The 21,522-nt window shown below is 40.9% G+C and overlaps 1 protein-coding gene across 1 annotated transcript in view; it reads left to right on the top strand.

The window, feature by feature from the left end:
- kctd3.S (potassium channel tetramerization domain containing 3 S homeolog) overlaps positions 1-21,522 on the top strand; it is a 37,769-nt gene that overhangs the window by 7,999 nt on the left and 8,248 nt on the right. Inside the window, exons 3-12 of the mRNA XM_041564253.1 lie at positions 659-704; positions 4,073-4,146; positions 5,172-5,230; positions 5,571-5,651; positions 6,399-6,536; positions 10,036-10,126; positions 13,541-13,731; positions 17,866-17,981; positions 18,354-18,441; positions 20,112-20,228. Coding sequence (XP_041420187.1) covers positions 659-704; positions 4,073-4,146; positions 5,172-5,230; positions 5,571-5,651; positions 6,399-6,536; positions 10,036-10,126; positions 13,541-13,731; positions 17,866-17,981; positions 18,354-18,441; positions 20,112-20,228 — 1,001 coding nt within the window. The remainder of the gene's footprint in view (positions 1-658; positions 705-4,072; positions 4,147-5,171; positions 5,231-5,570; positions 5,652-6,398; positions 6,537-10,035; positions 10,127-13,540; positions 13,732-17,865; positions 17,982-18,353; positions 18,442-20,111; positions 20,229-21,522) is intronic.

The raw sequence follows: 21,522 nt of genomic DNA, 5'->3' as shown, positions 1-21,522 counted from the left end.
ATATATATATATATATATATATATATATATATATATATACAGTATATCTCACTGAACCAATGAACTGATCAAATTGCCATGCCACTGACCCCAGCACTGTTCATGTCTCCGCCCCCCCTATTCATATTGCAGTCTCTTATTCAAATCAAACGTAATTGCAAATATGTAAATAATAAAAATGTTTCTCGGTGATATTTTAGCATCCCCTGAAAACAAGGCTCTATAAGGCTCCAAATCTATTGTTATTGCTACTTTTTATTACTCATCTTTTGAGTCAGGCCTCTCCTTCATACTCCAGCCTCTTATTCATATCAGTTTATGGTTGCTAGGGTGATTTGCAGCTTAGCAATCATATTGCCGAAATTGCAAACTGGAGAGCTGCTCAAGAAAATCTAAAAAAAACCCCTCAAAAACTACAAATAACAAAAAATGAAAACCAATTGCAAATTGTCTTAGGATAACACTCTCTACATCATACTAAAAGTTAAATGCTAATAAAGGGTTTGTTCAGCTTTAAATTAAACACAGATCCAATCAATAGGGTTTGAGCTGTTTCTATTGCCCATTCCATTCCTCACAGCATACTCTAGGGGACATAACACAAAAAAATAAGAACAGGCAGAATATTTCAATAATTCATCTTTTTATCTTATTGCAGTCTGCTAAGTGGAAGAATTTCAACTCTTCGTGATGAAACTGGAGCAGTGAGTCCTATTTATTGTTCTTCTTTATTATTTCCAATTTGTAACATGCTTAGCACTCCAGTGTATTAAGGTCGGTATGTATGTTGGAGCTACACCCGGTGTAAAACCTATTTTGCATGTATCGTTTTAATTTTCTACCCAATTACTATATAATATGTAATACACAAGAGCCATGAATATTCTGTAAATGATATCCTTAGTGATGTCATCGGTTATAATCAGAGCTTAGTGATGTCATTTCTGCACATGACTCGCAGAAACTTGTGTATTATTATAAAAAAAATATGAGGATATTAGTAGTCACCTCGGATATATATATATATATATATATATATATATATATATATATATATATATATATATATATATATATGCTACAAATTACAGGAAGGCCATCTCCCATAGACATTATAAGCAAATAATTCTAAATGATTTCCCTTTTCTCTGTAATAATAAAACTGTAGCTTGTACTGGATCCAAACTAAGATATCATTAATCCGTATTGGAGCTGTAACAAGGACTGATTATTAAATTCTGATGCTAATTGCACTGGTTTCTGTGCTGCCATGTAGTAATTATCTGTATTAATTACTAATCAGTCTTATACTGTGACATTCCTATTCTATGTGTACTGTATATTGTGAGTGGGTCCCTAAGCTCAGTAAGTTACAGCAGCACAGAGCCTTTGCAGTGAATCAGCAGAAAACAAGATGGGGAGCTACTGGGGCATCTTTGCAGACACAGATCTTTACTGCTAAAGGGCTGTGGTTGCATTGGGCAGGTACATAAGCCCAAAACATCATGTACAACATTTCTACCTACTTCTTTAGTTTAACTTTCCTTGTCCTTTCCTTGTCCTTTAAGCCTAGTCAAGGTGCGAATTTGAGAAAATGGTTATTTGCTTTCCTTCAAACAGTTAAAAAAAACATTTAGATGGGGAGGGGGTTTGGGGAAGGCTCGTATTGTACTTTATTCATTGTTAAGGGCACGGGAGCAAATTCTGTATGTTCTTGTTTGTTGGGGTGGTCGAAAAAATGTGTGCAGACAACCCCCTACCTTGTTGTCCTGCCCTACTTCAGAGGGCATTGGCATGTTTCATTGTGATATTTTGTAATGTTTGTTTGGTGCAAATAAAGACATTTATAAAAAAAAACAAAAAAAAACATTTATGGTGAATATGTATTTGCTCTGCTAGGTATTCTTGAAATGGTGACCGATACTCCAATATTTACCTTTATCTATGAGCTAAAGGAGGTCTTGACCAAAGGTTGGATCTTCAAGTGGGGCATGAGCTGGAAAAACTTGGCACTGCTTCTTTTTCACATATTTGTAGGGAATTAAATTTTAATGTATTGGCTTCCTTTGTCTCAGAAAAACTTTACCTTACTCCTTAATGTCAAGTCATTGTTTAACCCACAATTAGTGCCAGGCAAGAGTGCGTTAAATATTAACGAGCCTGACAGATAAAAGGTAAGTGACCCTGCTTTGTTCTGTGGGACAGTGGCTCTGATCCTGAGTGTACGTCTGCCATAAAGCAAGGCACAACTTCTTTTGCTTTTTGAAATGGAAGTAATCGCTCCAGTGCCATGGAAAGGATTCCTCGCTGCAATAGCCCTTTCAGAAGTACTTTTTACCATTATTTTAGAAGCTGCCTTGCTGACCCCAAACTTACAGAGGGCCAGACATTTTTGATTTTATGATATTCAGTGTTCCTGTACAGTATTGTGTATTTTTTATTTATGTAGCACTACATGACAATAAAACACTGTACAAGTACAGCAGAACAATTAGGGAGTCACTACAATAATAAATACAAATAAGTAAATACATACTAATAAATAAAATTAGATCCAGATATGAGATCTGGAATGCTTGGGACCTGAGGTTTTGGGCATACAGACTCTTTCCATAATTTGGGCAACATTCCTTAAAGGGGTTGTTCACCTTCCAACAGTTTTTTCAGTTCAGTTGCAATGGGGGAACAATCTGAAAACAATTGAACTGAAAAAAGTGTTTGGAAGGTGAACAACCCCTTTAAGGCTACTGAAACAGAAACAGTAACAGAAAGTGTTTTAAAGGAAAGAGAATATAATGTATTGTTGCCCTGCACTGGTAAATCTGGTGTGTTTTCTTCAGAAACACTACTATAGTTTATATAAATAATCTGCTCTGCAGCCATTCAAGCACAGAATACACAGTAGATAACAGATAAGTACCACTATAGTTTATATAAACAAGCAGCTGCTTACCCATGGGAGCAGCCATTCAAGCACAGGATACACAGCAGATAACAGATAAGTACTACTATAGTTTATATAAACAAGCTGCTGTGTAGCCATGGGGGCAGCCATTCAAGCACAGGATACACAGTAGATAACAGATAAGTACTACTATAGTTTATATAAACAAGCTTCTGTGTAGCCATGGGGGCAGCCATTCAAGCACAGGATACACAGTAGAAAACAGATAAGTTATGAAGAATCCCATTGTATACTACAGAGCTCATCTGTTATCTGCTTTGTGTCCTGTACTTTTTTTCCCTCAGCTTTGAGTGGCTGCCCCCATGACTACACAGCAGCTTGTTTTTGTATTGTTTCTGAAGCAAATACACCAGTTTTACCAGTGCAGCACAACAGTACATTATATTTTCAGTACTTTAGGACACTATCATTTTTGGTGCTGCTGGTCCTTTAAATATTGATAGGCCAATATGATTGTTTTGCCACAAGCAGGGATACATGCCAGATTAGTTACACCAATACAAGCAGCTGTCTTCTTGTTATTACAGAGAAGAATCAAATCATTATAAAATGCAGCTTTGCTTGGATAATTAAGACTCTTTGGAAAATGGCAGTGACATACTTTAGAGCTTTCTGGATAATAGATCTCATACATATACAACATGGTCTCAGTCCATTGTGAGATCTCTTGTTTGTGCTGTCCTGTTCGAGTTCTTATTCTCTGTTTATTCCCATACACTTTACAGCAGGTCTCGACACTGAATTCTAGTTTGTGGTTTAATAAAGTAATTTGTAATGGTGAAAATGATTTGAAAATATTACCCCATACGTAATTGTATGTGCATTTCCTTGAATGGGGAGACTTTTTTTCCTCCCCTTTATGGATCTTACTTAAAGGACAAGTCAAGACAAATTCACTGATGGGGTTATTAGTCAATATAATCATTAACCTGTTTGCTGAAAAGTGCACCAGTCTGGGGTACCATCCTTTGCACCCTGTGCTGACATCTCTTCCAATGTCCCAGGGATATTGTTTCCTGGGTGGTGAGCATGCGCAGTACAGTAAAAATCCAATGAGAATTTGCTGCAGCTTGTCCTTTAATTTTCTGAATATATTTTATCTTGCAGATATTTATTGATAGGGACCCAACAGCGTTTGCACCAATTTTAAATTTTCTTCGTACAAAGGAACTTGATTTGAGGTGGGTATATTTTATTTCGTCGCAGTAGGACCGTTTATTTATATACAGGTATGGGATCTGTTATCCAGAATGCTCGGGACCTGAGGTTTTCCCGATAATAGATCTTTCCGTAATTTGGGTCTTCATGCCTTAATTGTACTATTCTACTATTAATTTAAACATCAAATAAACCCAACAGGCTGGTTTTGCTTCCAATAAGGATTAATTATATCTTAGTTTGGATCAAGTACAAGCTACTGTTTTATTATTACAGAGAAAAAGGAAATTATTTTTAAAAATTTGGATTATTTGGATAAAATGGAGTCTATGAGAGACAGCCATTCTGTAATTCGGAGCTTTCTGGATATCGGGTTTCCGGATAAAGGATCCTATACCTGTACTATAAAGGTTCTCTCTCTCTCTCTCTCTCTCTCTCTCTCTCTCTCTCTCTCTCTCTCTCTCTCTCTCTCTCTCTCTCTCTCTCTCCCTCTCTCCCTCTCTCCCTCTCTCCCTCTCTCCCTCTCTCCCTCTCTCTCTCTCTCTCTCTCTCTCTCTCTCCTTCCCTCTCCCCCCCCTCTCTCGCTCTCTCTCTGACTGACTGACAAAAAGTGAGCCTGACCTGCTTGTTTAATATCATGATACACTTTTTTAAAGAAACTATTGATTAAAAAATTGAGCACTTTCGTTTGTTAGGGCAGGACTACATGGCCGATTCAGCCGCGATCCGACGCGCTGCGACGGAAACGAGGTAAGTAATGGCAGTGTCGGATCTTGTCGCATTGTTGACGCGACATGACTGTCGGATGCAAACGCAGCGTTTGCATCCGACAGTGGTGTCGCATCAATGCTGCTACACGATGTGACAATTGAATTACTTACCTTGTTTCCGTCGCATCCAACGTGACGCCTGCGATTTTGCACAGCGCGTCAGATCGCGGCTTAATTGGCTATGTAGTCCTGCCCTTAATCTTGGGTAAAGAAATAGTGGGGTTAAAAGATAGGTTTAGGGTGGTTTTAAACATTCTTACCATTCTGTTCTTTTTCAGGGGTGTGAGCCTGAATGTTCTCCGACATGAAGCAGAATTTTATGGAATTACTCCCTTAGGTAACCCACTAAAATCAAAAACTACAATTTTGCATGAAACAAAAACTAAAATATGTTTTATTAAATACAGTAGATATTTTTGTTTCCTGCGTGCATGCTGAGTGTGCAGTGTTCTGTACCCCAGTATTTCCTTGCATGGCACAAAGGGTCTATACTGCTGCCAGTCTACCATGGGGCCAGGAGATAAAAAAAACAGCCAAGGGTCCAGTTGTAGTCTAAGGCTGCATTAGCAGTTTAGTGATGCCCCCCCCCCCCTACAGTGCAACAGGTGGGATTAGAAAGTGATCCTTGCAACTGTCGGCCACTGCTATCCTCATCTTTGTTGTCTTTTTGTTCCCAGTAAAGAGATTGCTGTTATGTGAGGAACTGGAACGTTCTTCATGTGGAAGTGTCCTTTTTCATGGCTACTTACCTCCACCAGGTAACTATTCTCGTCCAAAATCAGTATCAGTCACTGTCCTGTAGGTGTGTATTTTATATACTGAACATATTGCACCAGCTTAAATTTTAAGCTTGTCAATAGCAGCAATGATCCAGGACTTCAAACTTGTCACAGGGGGTCACCATCTTGGAAAGTGTCTGTGACACTCACATGCTCAGTGGGCTCTGAGCAGCTGTTGAGAAGCTAAGCTTAGGGGTCGTTGCAAATTATCCAGCACAAAATGAGGTTGGTCTTTAATATAAGCTGATGCTACAGGGTTAATTATTCAATTCTGATGCTAGTTGCACTGGTTTTCTGTGCTGTCGTGTAGTAATTATATGTTTTAATTACTAATCGGCCTTATATTGTTTCTATTCTATGTGTACTGTATATTGTGAGTGGGTCCCTAAGCACAGTAAGTGACAGCAGCACAGAGCATGTGCAGTGAATCAGCAGAAGAGAAGATGGGGGAGCTACTGGGGCATCTTTGGAGAGACAGATCTTTACTGCTAAAGGGCTGGGGTTACCTTGGGCTGGTCCAAAACAAATCTTAACTGAGATATTTTAGTTCTGTGTAGTATTTCACCAACACAGAAGAAAGCCCAGACCCTAAATCAGCTCTTGAGGTGCTTTCATCAAGAGCTGCCCTGCCTCCAGTCACCTACAATAGCTCTGGCTAGATTTAAAATTTGTCTTTTACACTCCCTTTCAAATGAATGTTTATAAAATCCACTCATTCTATTGCAGCTATTCCTAGACGTAAGTTTACCTGTGAAGCATCACCTTCCCCTGATGGTATAGCTGGGTTACGTCCGTGTGAAGGAGGGGCCCAAGCAAACGTGGGTCAGCCAACACTCGCGGCTGCAGAAGGAATGGTTCGACTGGGTAAGAATGAGTTATGTTTGTTAATATTTGCCCTAGCATTGTCTAACATTTAGGTTTTATTTCACTACCCCATAACTGGGACTTGGAACATAGTCTGCAGCAGTCTCCTAGGTTGCCAGGGTCGGCTATGCCCTTAACAACAACTGGGTATAAACTTGGGATGCACCGAATCCACTTTTTTGGATTCGGCCGAATCCTTTGCGAAAGATTCGGCCGAATCCTTTGCGAAAGATTCAGCCAAATATCAAACCGAATCCAAACCCTAATTTGCATATGCAAATTAGGGGTGGGAGGGGGAAAACATTTTTTACTTCCTTGTTTTGTGACAAAAAGTCACGTGATTTTCCTCCCCACCCCTAATTTACATATGCAAATTAGGATTCGGTTCGGCCAGGCAGAAGGATTCGGCTGAATCCGAGTCCTGCTGAAAAAGGCTGAATCCTGGCCGAATCCCGAACCGAATCCTGGATTCGGTGCATCCCTAGTATAAACTCCTGGCTGCCACAGGTCCAGTTCTTATCAGGTTTTGGGTTTGATTTGCTAATGAAGATTACCTGCTTCTAACCTTCAAGCCGGTGATATAATATCTTTCAGGTGGTAATTAAAATTGGCAGAGATCTTCTTTCTAAACCCACCTCAGTCATAGGGGATCCCAGAAGGGGGTACGGTCTTCCTGTGAAATTGGGAATAGCTTTGGTCAAGTTGTAGGTGTCTCGGCATAAAAGCCATGGCAGTGTTGGGTCATGATCAAAAAGTGTTCGTCCCACCTTCTATATTTATTTTTTATTTTGTACTATTGGAAAAGGCACTACCAATTTAGGGGTTCACTGCCTTCTTTTTTGAAATTTGATATAAATAAACCCATAATGTCCATACTTGGTGTTTATTGGGGTTTTTTTTTTGCCTGTTTTTAAAGCTATTGTTATATCTTGCTCCCTAGCATGGCTCTCAGTCTCTGTTATTGTTTTCTTTATTAACCCAAAGTTGTTGCATTACATTTCATAGATGTGTGACTTAAAGTGTTTTATTTACTGTATGTCACTAACCCTTGTCCGATCAATGTCTGATTTTACATCTCTGACCACTTCAAGCCTTGGTTTGCTTATGAAATACTCCCTTCTGTGTTCCTTGACTGTATGATTCCTATTTATATGTTTGGGCATTAGCAGCTCACATGGAAAGGCTTTTCATCATTGTGAGTTCTTTCAAGGATAACCGGCAGGCCCGGACTGGCAATCTGTGGGTTCTGGCAAATGCCAGAGGGGCTGCTATAAAGTCCCATAGAAAGTCAGTATTTAGTGGGCTGGTGGGGGCTGTTTGGGCCTCTATGTGGGCTGATTGGGCCTCTGTGTACCTGAAATGCCAGGGCCTATTTTAATTCTCAGTCCGGACCTCTCATTAGGTCTCATTTGTTATAACAGTCATTGATTGGTAAAACTAAGCAAGCATTCCATTTCCTACTGATAATTTGCTCTCTAGAGCTCATCTCCTAGTGCATGGCTGCATTCAAAATACTGATGAATTACCAAGGCAGAGTAATCATGGCTGCCCCTATCCATATGATTTAAGAGAAACATGCAGATTTTTAAAGGAGAAGGAAATCTACCGAAGCAGTTTATTGCCAATAGATTAGCCACAATAATGCAAGCTATAACACTATATTTATTCTGCAGAATGCTTTACCATACAGCTCTAGAAGCTCTCTGTTTAGGATAGCAGCTGCCAGATTATCTTGGTGTGACATAATTTCCTGCCTGAGTCTCTCCCTGCTCACTTATAGCACTGGGCTCAGATTACAGCAGGAGAGGGAGAAAGGAGCAAACTGAGCATGCTCAAGCCCTAGCCCTGGAGGTTTATGCTGCAAACAGGAAGTCTGATGCAGAAGTCCATGTATACACAATAGAAGGACAAAAATGTGGTGTTTCTTTTGACAGAGCAGTATTACTTAGAGGGTTTACTGGTGTCTTTATATAGACCTTTCTGATAAAGCTTACTTAATTTTAGCCTTTCCTTCTCCTTTAAAGGGGAAGGAAACCTAGTCGGCGCAAAAACCCTCCCCTCCTCCCGTGTGTCGCCCACCCTCCCTCCTCCCCCCTGGCCTACCCGTCCCGCTGGGCAAATGCCCCTAACTTGTTACTTACCCTTCTGCGCAGGTCCAGTCCAGGGAGTTCACAGACGACATCTTCTTCAACGCGATCTTCTTCCTGCTTTGACCGGCGTTTTGGCGCATGCGCAGTAGGAGCATTTCGCTGGTACGGATCTACTGCGCATGCACCAAAAGTCACAAAGTTTTCCTTCGTGACTTTTGGTGCATGCGCAGTAGATCGTACCGGCGAAATGCTCCTACTGCACATGCGCCTGTCAAAGCAGGAAGAAGATCGCTTGGAAGAAGATGTCGTCTGTGAACTCCCTGGACTGGACCTGCGCAGAAGGGTAAGTAACAAGTTAGGGGCATTTGCCCAGCGGGACGGTTTTTGCACCGACTAGGTTTCCTTCCCCTTTAAGGCTCCTGGTGTAGTATAACCTATGCCCAATGTGTTTTACTGAACTTTTAAGCCCAACTTATAAACAGTGCATTTAATAATGCCAATGACATGGGAAGATCTCACCACCCTGCTGGTTATTTATAATGGGCTGTAAGGGAACATATGCCCGCCATAACCCAAACCTCTGCCGAAGCACTTGGTGTCCATTTCATTTTGTTTCTAATCAAGTCTTCCCTTCCCAGATATATCCATATTAACTCCACGCGGCTGCCGTTGATTACTTACCAAGGCTTTAAGCCTACTCATTTCACTTAGTGCCTGCAATAATGACAGTATTTTCCATTCCCACTCGATATGGGAAGCAATTGGCAGCCTAATGAAGGCACGCAGAGCTGTATTAACATTTTACTTGCAGCCGTTTTGGGGAAAATACAGCTGGAGAATAAATGAAGCAGTTTGCCGAGGTAATACAGAGAAATAAATATAGGAGCCATGTTTGGGAAGAGCTGTTGTTGTGTAGACGTTGCCGAGCCCGGGCAAAGCTGTTGTTGTTAAATACGGCCGGCAGTAGACGTGTCAGTTTCAGTAGCCGGAATCCGCCGGAGGACGTTCTCATGAGTTCAGATTTGAGAAACATTGATGGATCAGTGATGGTGATGCAATTATGGAACTTGCCAGCAGGGTAGCGGACCTGTAGATAAATGGAAGGCCTCGCTGACGCTCGCACTCTTTCTACATCAAGGTTGCTGTAATTCCACAGCGCAGTTAATCTGTGGGCTTGTTCAGGAATCCAATTTCCTTTCTATCAGGGGCATTCAAAATGGCAACATCACCAACAAGCCATAACTTTGCTTAATGCCAGGTAGATGTAAAACGGAGGCTCGGGAATGTACCGCATGATGAAGGTGCTAATATCATTCGACTGTTTGGGGAAAGTACACTATCATAATCATTCGTCTTAAGGGTTCTTGCAGGAATAATGTCCACCGTCGCCGTGTCTTTGTATTTCGTAGGATTCCCAGTGGATCCCAGGAAGGTGCTGATAGTAGCAGGCCATCACAACTGGATTGTCACCGCATTCGCTCATTTTGTGGTTTGCTACAGGTATGAATTATTTGTATTTATATATCCACAAACAAACTTCGGCACATATTTGTACTTCCTTGTGTACATTAATGGGTTTCATTAGCATATATTTTGTAGCTGTTCTTGCTCAGAAAAACAAGGGCACTCTTGTGTACGAGAAGTGAGTAGTGTACATGTTTTTTGCTTGGTAAAGCCAAGCAAGGGTGTTCATGGTAAACCAATGCACACTGTAATGTTTAAAGGACATGTAAACCCCCCCACGCAAAAGTGTAATATAAAGTCGGATGGTGTCACAGCGGCGAGTGTCGGATCCGACAGAAATGCATCAAAGTCGGCCGTGTAGTCCTACCCTTAGAGCTGCAGTATTTCTGGTCAGGAGATCTGAGGCAGCACACAGACCATCATGAAATGGTGGTTCAAGACAAGAGATGTAAAAGGGCTTTATATATATATATATATATATATATATATATATATATATATATATATATATATATATATATATATATAAGATAATCAGGAAGCCAGCACAGCACGTCAAAAAGTCATCGCTGCCTGGGTGCAATATGCCCAAAAATTAAGTAGAGAAGTGAAGAAGCTCGCACTCACAGGACTTATCAAAATCAAAAATGGTGTTTATTTCAATATAAGTAACTAACGTTTCGGCTTGCACTCAAGCCTTTCTCAAAAAGGCTTGAGTGCAAGCCGAAACGTTAGTTACTTATATTGAAATAAACACCATTTTTGATTTTGATAAGTATATATATATATATATATATATATATATATATATATATATATATATCCAAGTAGTAGGCGAGCACTCACAGATCTTATTAAGAGGTGTGTGTGTGTGTGTGTGTGTGTGTGTGTGTGTGTGTGTGTGTGTGTGTGTGTGTGTGTGTGTGTGTGTGTGTGTGTGTGTGTGTGTGTGTGTGTGTGTGTGTGTGTGTGTGTGTGTGTGTGTGTAGTTCCACAGTACCAGCACTCTGATCGTTCCGAAACGTTGGATTATGATGCAAATTTTAAAAATAAAAAGCGATTTTTCTTCACATCAATACAGTGAGTGCTGACCCTTCTGACTATATATATATATATAGATTTGCTTATTTACTTTGTGGATAAAATATGTTTTTAACATTACTATCTATTGCACTATGCACTTTTAAAAGATGTACCGCATATACTCGAGTATAAGCCGACCCGAGTATAAGCCGAGGTACCTAATTTTACCTACGAAAACTGGGAAAACTTATTGACTCTAGTATAAGCCTAGACACAACTACAGCCCTGTCTCCCATCAGCGCACATTCCGCCAAAGTGACACCCCCCCCAGCGATCAACCGGGCTTCTTTGCAAAGTTGATGCAAAGTGCAAAGTGACAGAGAATTGCCAAACGGATTACTGTGTGCATTGTCCCACTGTCCCACTACCATGTGCAGAGGGTGCTGTTTGATGTTGCCATCACTGTTAATCTTTCGTATAACCAACAGAGGGCGCTGTGTGATATTGCAGTCACTTATTCTTTCATATAACCAACAGATGGCGCTGTGTGATTTTGCAGTCACTGTTATTCTTTCATATAACCAACAGAGGGCGCTGTGTGATATTGCAGTCTCTCCCCAAGTGAACTGTTGGTATAGGAATGATTAAAAGTGACTGCAATCTTAGCTACTGCCCGCTGACCCGAGTATAAGCTGAGGTAGTCTTTTTCAGCACATTTTGGATGCTGAAAAACTCGGCTTATACTCGAGTATATACGGTAACTTAGAAGCGGTATTGCACTGTATCCTAATCATTTTAATGGCTAGCACTTTTAAATATGTACTTTATTTATTGTAATTTATAGTGCACTAGTCAGTTCAATATGGTGATGTCATTCCTTAATTGGTTGGTTATTATGCCTGATGAAATGTGGGATGTGGTTGCCTTGATAAAGGTCCTGGAGTGGACCGAAACATCATGTTGGCTTTTGATATGCTCACACAAAATATAACCTTTATTTTTTGCACAAAGTCCCTGAGAGAAAGAGAGAGAGAGAGAGAGAGAGAGAGAATGAATACAGTATGTGAATGTGTTAGGGAAATCCTCTGTTGCTTAAATATTCATTCATTTTGGTTTTAAAGTTTTCGTTTAATCACTTAGGTTTCCTTCTGCTTTTCTAACCCACTCATCCTCCTCACACGGAAATTCAACTCCGATTAATAAACTCAGATTAATAAACACACCCTCCAGTCTAGCAGCCATTGCTGGTTCCCATAAAAACTCTGCTCTAGCTGTCTGCTCCTATTTTAAAATCCTAACCCCCTCTCCTGAGCTCTGCTTAACCATTACAGTGCCCAAGCCCATCAGTCTGTGTTAGCCTGCTTTCTTTAATTGCATGAACTTTACATCGCATATGTGCTGTTTGCAGATAGACACTGGCAAATGGAGGTGGTATATGCAGTACAAATAATGCCATTTGGGTGGGGGAGATATGCCCAACTTACTGTATGTACATGGTAGAAAAATGTACTTTAATGTCCCTTGTCGCTTGGAAGTTCAGATTTAACCCAGTGGGTGAGCTTTAGCCTTTAGGTTATTCCATGTAAATGGAAAATGTATGAATGCTTCTGGGCTTCCTTCCTAAAAGTCCTTAATCTCTGCATGCAAATGAAGAGGGTACCTCCTTAAAGGGCACCTGTTGGGTAAAAATGTTATCCCCAACCAAAGGTGCGCTCTTATACAGCCCACATTCCAGTTGGGGATAACAGTAGTTTTTTAAAAAAAAAAAAAAAAGCCCCCGCCAGCGCTATGCTACCCACACCGGGAGGGAGCAGCCTTTTGGCTAACTAACTGTATTAGAAACAGGTATGGGATCTGTTATCTGGAAATCCGTTATCCAGAAAGCTCCGAATTACGGAAAGGTCATAAGTAGCTTGTACTTGATCCCAACTAAGATATAATTAATCCTTAATGTTTACATGATTTTCTAGTAGACTGAAGGTATGAAGATCCAAATTAGGGAAAGATCTGTTATCCGTAAAACCCCGGGTCATGAGCATTCTGGATAACAGGTCCCATACCTGTATTTAGCTCTTTATTCAGCTGCTTTTCAGTTTGGAGTTTCAGCAGCTCTTTGGTTGCTAGGGCACACATTACTCTGGCAACCAGAGAGCTGCTGGAATATAAATAGGACCTAAATAAAAAATTAAGTAATAATAAAAATAACAGCAGCCTCACAGAGCAACAGTTTAAGGGTCAGCAACCCCCATCTAAAGGCTGGAAAGCGAAGAAGTAGGCAAATAATTAAGTTGCCAAAACTTGTCCATTCTTAAACTTACTAACCATTAACTTAAAGGTGAACGGCCCCTTTGAAATTCAGCTGTTAAGGAGTTGATCCCAAATGTACCAAATATTTCAGAAGACCAAGCTCAAGCTTTGTCTCTACAGGATAAAAGAATCATCGGGCTGGCAGCAAGTGTTTTCCAGTCCCTTCCTAGACTTTACTATTGAGCGTATTGCACTTAACGCCAAAGTTGTTGGAGGCCCTCATGGGGATAAAGACAAAATGGTGGCGGTTGCGTCCGAAAGCAGCATCATACTGTGGAGCATACAGGATGGAAGCAGCGGAAGTGAAATAGGTAAGAAATTTTACTAATGGTTAGATTACGTAGTGAGAAGCTTAACCATTAATTGTTTTCCTACAGACCGGGTATAATAAGGTTTAGTCTGAAGTCCTAGTTTCCCCTGTAGTTCCATTGTGTGTTTTTTTTAGCTTAGGGGTTTCTGCACAGATAACTTCCAAAAAGCCTGTGCTAGTTCCAAAATGTTTGCTTGACTTCAAAAATGATAAACTTCTAAGTGTCCTTTAAGCATGAGTGTGCAAAACAGTACGTTTAAAGGAGACATATATGATAAATGAAAAAAACTCTAATTTTGTAGGCAGTTACGAGTAATATATGGTGTTGCTTTTACATTGTGCTGAAAATTAATATTATTTTTAAAAATAGCCCCTTTATTTGCTCCCTGTCTGTTTCAAATGAGGGGTAGGTGTGTCCTAACAGTCCCTGCCAGAAGCACAGTAGGAGGGGGACAGCCAATCACAGCCTGGCAGTCACACAAGCAAAGACATGCTTCAGTTCCCTATCAGGTCCTGCTAGCTGCTGAATTGGTTCCTATTCTACAGTACAGTGAGCTGAGAGCCGCCGGCTCCCCTGCACAGCCTGGGAATTCAGGGAGCAGGAAGTGGAAGCGAAGGGAGGGATTATTAGGGTTTTTGCATAAATATTCAATAAATCGGCCTGAATCGTACGATTTTCAGTGGGAGACTAGCTTTGTCGGACATAACTTTCGTACGATTGCTGTCAGGGGCAGAACATCGACTGATCTGTTCTTTTACTACTTAAATTGATCGGAACGGTTAGTGGCAGGTCGGGAGATGGGGATGTCCGATTATTCGAGCGATTAGATCTTTGCGTCTATGGCCAGCTTTAGTCTAAATCTGATTGTGATAACTGGTCCTGAGGATTGCCAGACACAGACATGTCTGAATGAATTATAACAATTGACGCTGTCTGCTTCCTGGACAAAATCAATCTGTAACTGTCGCACCAAAGCTGATTTCCCGAACAACCAACCAGGCTCAATCAATTGGGAGCAAGTAATAGATCATCAGCTGTCAAGCAATTGTCGTAGGTTGGACACACATGGACCAAGAGGGAGTAGAATTTCGATTGTCCATTGTCCGTGTTTCTGAAGCCGACCACTTGTCACTGACGGAATAGAATACTCCCTCTTGGCCCGTGTATGACAATCCCAAGAAAATGACTTTGATTAGATGATAATAAGAACGGGAGAGTTACCTTTAAATTCAAAATAAAAAAAAAATTGATAGCTCTTATAATTTCTGGGACTCGAGGAAAGTCGAAAAGCTGCTTTTATTTATGTCAGGGAAAATTGGCCGCTCATCTGTGAGCACCAGGAAGAGAAGCAAGGAAATTGCTTGAATCTGCTGCAATTAGTTTCCATTTCCTTCAGTAACAAAGTGTTCCTTTACTCCCCTTTGATCGAGTTGGTTGCAATGGATAGTTCCATACGGGGATCACTCCCGACAGGCGCCCTGTGTTCAAACCCTGCAAAACAAATAATCTGTTGTTGAAAACGCATTCCGACCCCAGTAGCGCCATCGAAAGCAAAAGACAGAGGCTGGCATGTGCGTGATAGAGATCTCCCTCAGGTTGCTCTGCCTTCAATATTACTTATGGAAGACACCGCCAGCAGATTGCTGCTATAAGCACTATTTTACGGTTCCGGCCCCTTAAGACAGGAACATGTCATTACTCATAGCATCTCGTTCCCTGCGGAGAACAAGGGAGATTGTTGAGCCTAAGCAAGAGCGACACTTTAAATTCCTTCAGACCCTTCAAGCTGTCTGCCTTAATTTCCCTCAGCCGTATTCTTCTCTAGAGTAATCATGTTTACACGTTTCTCTGTTTTTATTATTGTCTCGTGTTCTGTAATGTATCAAAAAGCAGCAGCAACGGGAAAAATTGAAATCTAAAGAACTGAATGTGCAACGCTTTGTGCCTACGAATTTATCTTGGATAATGTTATATTCAGTTCATGTTGTGAAACCAGTTGCCCCCCACAAGTCTAAGCACTATGGCACATGCCGCATTATAATAACCGTGGGACCACAGGGCACCTTGCAGGGGCAGTTACCAAATTCTGCACCTTGTGCGCCATAGCCTTAAAGGGACATATTTGAGAGATTCTTCATTTAAAAGGGAACTATCGCCATAATGAAAATGTAATATAAGCTTCAGCACACTGAAATAAAAAAAACTTGTTAAATACAAGATATATTGGATCTAACTGTCAATGAATACCTGACCCCCAACTGCTGCATGAAGAGAGAATGAAGAGAAACAGATGCTGAGAGAGGGATAGTGAACATAAACTTGATTATTTCAGAAACCGTACAGAATATTTAATTGATTGTATTTAGAACGTTTCTTATTTCAGTATGCAGAAGCTTATATTAAATTCTCATTTTCTCGATAGTTCTCCTTTAAATATCGGTTCTTGGGCACGTTTGACAGATGCCAATGTTACTGCTGAAACTATTTACTGTGTGGAATATCCAGTGGCAATAAGCTAAATATAGCCAGTACAGGTATGGGATCCGTTATCCAGAAACACCTTATCCAGAAAGCTCCAAATTACAGAGAGACCGCCTCTCATAGACTCCACTTTATCCAAATAATACACATTTTTAACAACAATTTCTTTTTTCTCTGTAATAATAAAACAGTAGCTTGTACTTGATCCAAACTAAGATATAATTAATTCTTATTGGACGCAAAACCAGCCTATTGGCTTATTTAATGTTTATATGATTTTCTAGTAGACTTAAATGAGAAGGAGAGGTCTTTTAACTTGGGAGTTAGGCACCCCCAAGTGGTTGCATGTACTTACCTAAAACTCCGGGCCTATAAGGAGAAAACGGCACTGGCCTCGGATTATTCCAGCGAGCAGAAGAAAGAAGACAATTGCTCCGTGGTGCTCACTGAAAGAATCCCCGGACCGTTTTCTTCTAATAGGTGCACCAGCCCTGGCTTTCAGGTAAGTACATGCGATCACTTAGAGGTGCCTAACTTTTGGCTAGGGATGCACCGAATCCAGGATTCGGTTCGGGATTCAGCCTTTTTCAGCAGGATTCTAATTCGGCCGAATCCTTCCGCCCGGCCGAATCCTAATTTGCATATGCAAAGGAAAGGAAGGAAATCACATGACTGTCACAAAACATGGAAGTAAAACATGTTTTCCCTTCCCCACTCCTAATTTTCATATGCAAAGGAAAGGAAGGAAATCACATGAATATTTGTCATAAAACATGTTTTCCTCTTCCCACTTCTAATTTGCATATGCAAATAAGGCTTTGGATTCGGTTCGGTAGTCAAATCGATCGCGAAGGATTCAGGGGTTCGGGCGAATCCAAAATAGTGGATTCGGTGCATGCCTACTTTTGGCACTCCCAAGTTAAAAGACCTTTCCTTCTCCTTTAAGGCATGAAGATCCAAATTACAGAAAGATTATCCAGAAAAACCCAGGTCCCAAGCATTTTGGATAACAGGTCCCATACCTGTAATAGGAGATATAAAAATAGGGGAGAGAGCACAGAGGGGCAGAAGCATTTCTTGGCTGGTATCGCTACAGTCTACAACGTGAACTGGTTTTAAAAAAAAAAACAAAACAGGTAGGTCCTTGTTGTGACCTGCAGCAGACTTTGCTGCTTTCTAATTTGGCCCCTATAATGCTGTATTTAAAAATGTAGAGGTGCTGGTATCAAAATCCATCAAAATGCTCCAAATTCCTCTTCTTTTCTCTTGAATGGCAATCGCCTGGTAAATTATCTCTCAGACACTCACCAGCTGGCCGAGCTGGAAATCATCCGGGCACCAGAATGCTTGAAATCTGCCAATGCCCTAACAATAAAGGCACCCAGGTGGAGCACAACACACTCCAAATCACCCCAGGCACCCAAATAATGGCTGCCATCATTTGGTGCATAAAAATGCACCCGGCACTTCCAATTTAAGTGAATGGGGTAATTTGGAATTTTTGTTGTCCCCCAACTTATGGAGCCAAACCAGTCTTGCAAATAAACAAGAGAACTCCAGCAAGTAAATTTGGCAGTATCAGAATTTTTGTGCTTTAGGCCATGTCGTAACATTGTGCCCATTGCAATAACTATATTTCTGTTTAAACTCAAGGTGTGTTCAATCTCGGGGTGCCAGTGGATGCCCTCTTCTTTATTGGAAACCAGTTGGTGGCTACCAGCCATACAGGCAAAGTTGGCGTGTGGAACGCTGTGACTCAGCACTGGCAAGTAAGATTCAAAACAACATTAATATAATTTCTCCTGGTAAATAAGCAGAACTCCCAGATAATGAGAAGCGTTAAGGAATTTCAGGGAATCCTTTATTTGGCACACAAGGATCAAGGGTGAATGTTGTTTGAGGATCCCAGAAGGTTCTGGTCATGAGCTCAGCAGCCCCGTGCAATAATATTAATTTTGACTAATTTGGGAGAAGTTACAAGGGAATGTCCTTCTGCAGAGTAAAAAATAGCTATGCATAGAGTAGCCATAAGCAAAGCAAAATAATTAAGGCAGTTAATGCAATAGTCAGCTATAAATAACTGTAATTCCACAGTGTCAAGGCTTCAAGACCATTCTTTCTAACTTTCCATATCTCTTTAGGTTCAGGACGTTGTCCCTATTACAAGCTACGATACGGCCGGATCATTTCTTCTCCTGGGATGCAACAATGGATCGATTTATTATATAGGTCAGCAGAATTGAATTTTAAGCGCATACAGTATAACCAATTTCCATTTTTTTTTTATACTTTCATTTTCCATTTGCATAGTATTTATTTTCCTGCTTAATTTCCTTATAAATGTCTTTCTGGCTCAGGTTACAGGTGTAGCCTCATGTGTGCCGTCGTCTCTCAGGCCACAGCATCCCTTGTAGCCCCCCTGTTTTGTTATAATCAGGGATGCACCAAATCCACTGGTTTAGGATTTGGCCGTATTCCCAACCAAACCCAAACCCTAATTTGCACATTCAAATTAGGGCAAGGAAGGGGTTAAAAGATCCAGAGCGTGCAAAAAAATAAATTAGATATCCTGGTTAAAAAGTTACAAGTGTTCGAATTTAGTTCGGCCAGGTAATTGGATTCAGCTGAAACCTGCTGAAAAAGGCTGCATCATGTCCAAATTCTGAACTGAATCCTGGGATCTGTGCATCTTTAGTTATTATCCCTTAAGAAAGTGCAAAAAGGAGGGTTTGTTGTAAATAGAATAACCATATAAAAATAGTTTTATGCATTTTTTTTGTTTACTGTTCAGGGAGATTCCATATATCTATGCTTGCGTAAGTTACATACATAGTAACATAGTAAGTAAGGTTGAAAAAAGACACATGTCCATCGAGTTCAACCATTTTTTTTTTTTATATTAACTACTTATCTGCCAGTTGATCCAGAGGAAGGCAAAAAACCATTCTGAAGCCTCTCCAATTTGCCTCAGAGGGGGAAAAAATCCTTCCTGACTCCAAAATGGCAATCGGACTAGTCCCTGGATCAACTTGGACTATGAGCTATTTCCCATAACCCTGTATTCCCTACTTATGTACTTAACACAATTCTGCAAAAGCTTCCCCTTAACTGGTACAGAGAGATCCCATAAATCTATGGCAGCATAGGTATTCCCTGTACTAAGCACAATTCAGCAGGAACAGCCCCCTAAGTTTGCTCATAGTCTGTACAGAGAGATACCATAAAACTATGGCAGCATAGGTATTCCTCTGTACTAAGCACAATTCAGCAGGAACAGCCCCCTAAGTTTGCTCATAGTGTGTACAGAGAAATACCATAAAACTATGGCAGCATAGTTTTTCCCCTGTACTAAGCACAATTCAGTAGGAACAGCCCCCTAAGTTTGCTCATAGTCTGTACATAGAGATCTCATACAACTATGGCAGCATAGGTATTCCTCTGTACTAAGCACAATTCAGGAGAAACAGCCCCCTAAGTTTGCTCATAGTGTGTACAGAGAAATACCATAAAACTATGGCAGCATAGGTTTTCCCCTGTACTAAGCACAATTCAGTAGGAACAGCCCCCTAACTTTGCTCATAGTCTGTACATAGAGATCTCATAAAACTATGGCAGCATAGTTATTCCTCTGTACTAAGCACAATTCAGCAGGAACAGCCCCCATAAGTTTGCTCATAGTCTGCACAGAGAGATCCCATAAAACTATGGCAGCATAGGTATTCCCCTGTATTAAGCACAATTCAGCAGGAACAGTCCCTAAGTTTGCTCATAGTCTGTACAGAGAGATCACATAAAACTATGGCAGCATAGGTATTCCCCTGTACTAAGCACAATTCAGCAAAAGTATTTTATAGTACACATCCAGGTTCAAAAATTCCTTTTTTTTTTTTTTTGTACAGATATGCAGAAATTTCCATTGCGCATGAAAGACAATGACCTTCTGGTGACCGAACTGTACCACGATCCATCTAATGATGCCATCACTGCTTTGAGCGTCTACCTAACTCCTAAAACAAGTGAGTGGCTCACCACTCTGAATACTCACTAAGCTGGATGGTAGACCTGAACAAAATGCTTATAAACATCTACATCACGGTGCTGTGCAATATAGGGGTCATCTTGGCATTTGATGTGGGAATACAGTCAGGAGGCAGAAGTAGTAACACTTTCCTGACAATAAGAGAACGTAACACCCAGAGTAACTTGAAGCAGGTCTGTGCCCGAGTTTTATTTACAGCAGGATCTTTCTCAAGGTGCTTTAGAGTTCCTTACATATGGCAAAAATACAGACAAATTAATGTTAATTTGTCTGAAACAAGGACAGTTCAATCCACTGGCCGTCTGAATGACTAGGAAACTTGCTCAGTTGTTCAGTAACTATTAGGGATGCACCAAATACACTATTTTGGATTAGGCTGAACCCCTGAATCCTTCGTGAAAGATTCGGCTGAATACTGAACCGGATCCTAATTTGCATATGCAAATGTAAAAATTAGGGTTTGGAAGAGGGAACATTTTTTACTTCCTTGTTTTGTGACAAAAAGTCACGCAATTTCCCTCCCCGCCCCTAATTTGCATATGCAAATTCGGTTCGGCCAGGCAGAAGGATTCGGCCGAATCCTGCTGAAAAAGGCAGAATCCTGCTCGAATCCCGAACCGAATCCTGGATTTGCTGCATCCCTAGTAACTATTTCAGCTCCACTCAGTCTTTAGTTGTTTTTTTTCCCTTCTCTCCCAAACTGTTCAAGCTCATGCCTCACTTCCTACTTCCTGAACAGAGCATTGAGTCACAGCCCCTCCCCTTTTCCACAGGTGACAATATCTCAATACACAAGCTGGCTTTTCCAGCCTCCGTAAACGCTGTCCCTGTTTTCTCCACATTTGCTCAGTCAGTTCGAGCATTCTGGTAGAGATATACCTACTTCTTAAAGTCTTCACAGCTACTGTACCTTTCTCTTATGGCCTTTGGTTCACAGGAACCATGGGGTTAAGCTCCTCCATCCAGGAGGCAGGACAGTGATAACAAAAAAGCTGGACTCCTCCTTCTCCCTCCTCTATAGTCCATCTTTTTTGGTATCTGTGTCCTGCCTCCTGGAGGGTGGAGCTTAATCCCATGGTTCCTGTGTCCCCTAAGAGCCTAGAGAGAAAGCGATTTAACAGAAAATTATACTAAAAATCTCTTCTATCTGGGCTACTGGCTTAGCTAACCAGTAATGAAACTTGACCCATTTCAGGATCCCAAGGTTGCCCACTTCATTTAGTTTTCACACAATCCAGGAGCCACTACATGGCTCTGATAAACTGGGGATC

Source organism: Xenopus laevis, chromosome 5S (assembly GCF_017654675.1).
Source record: "Xenopus laevis strain J_2021 chromosome 5S, Xenopus_laevis_v10.1, whole genome shotgun sequence".
Lineage (NCBI taxonomy): Eukaryota > Metazoa > Chordata > Amphibia > Anura > Pipidae > Xenopus > Xenopus laevis.
The sequence above is the reverse complement of the archived record's forward strand: the minus strand, read 5'-3'. Positions and strand labels throughout refer to the sequence as shown.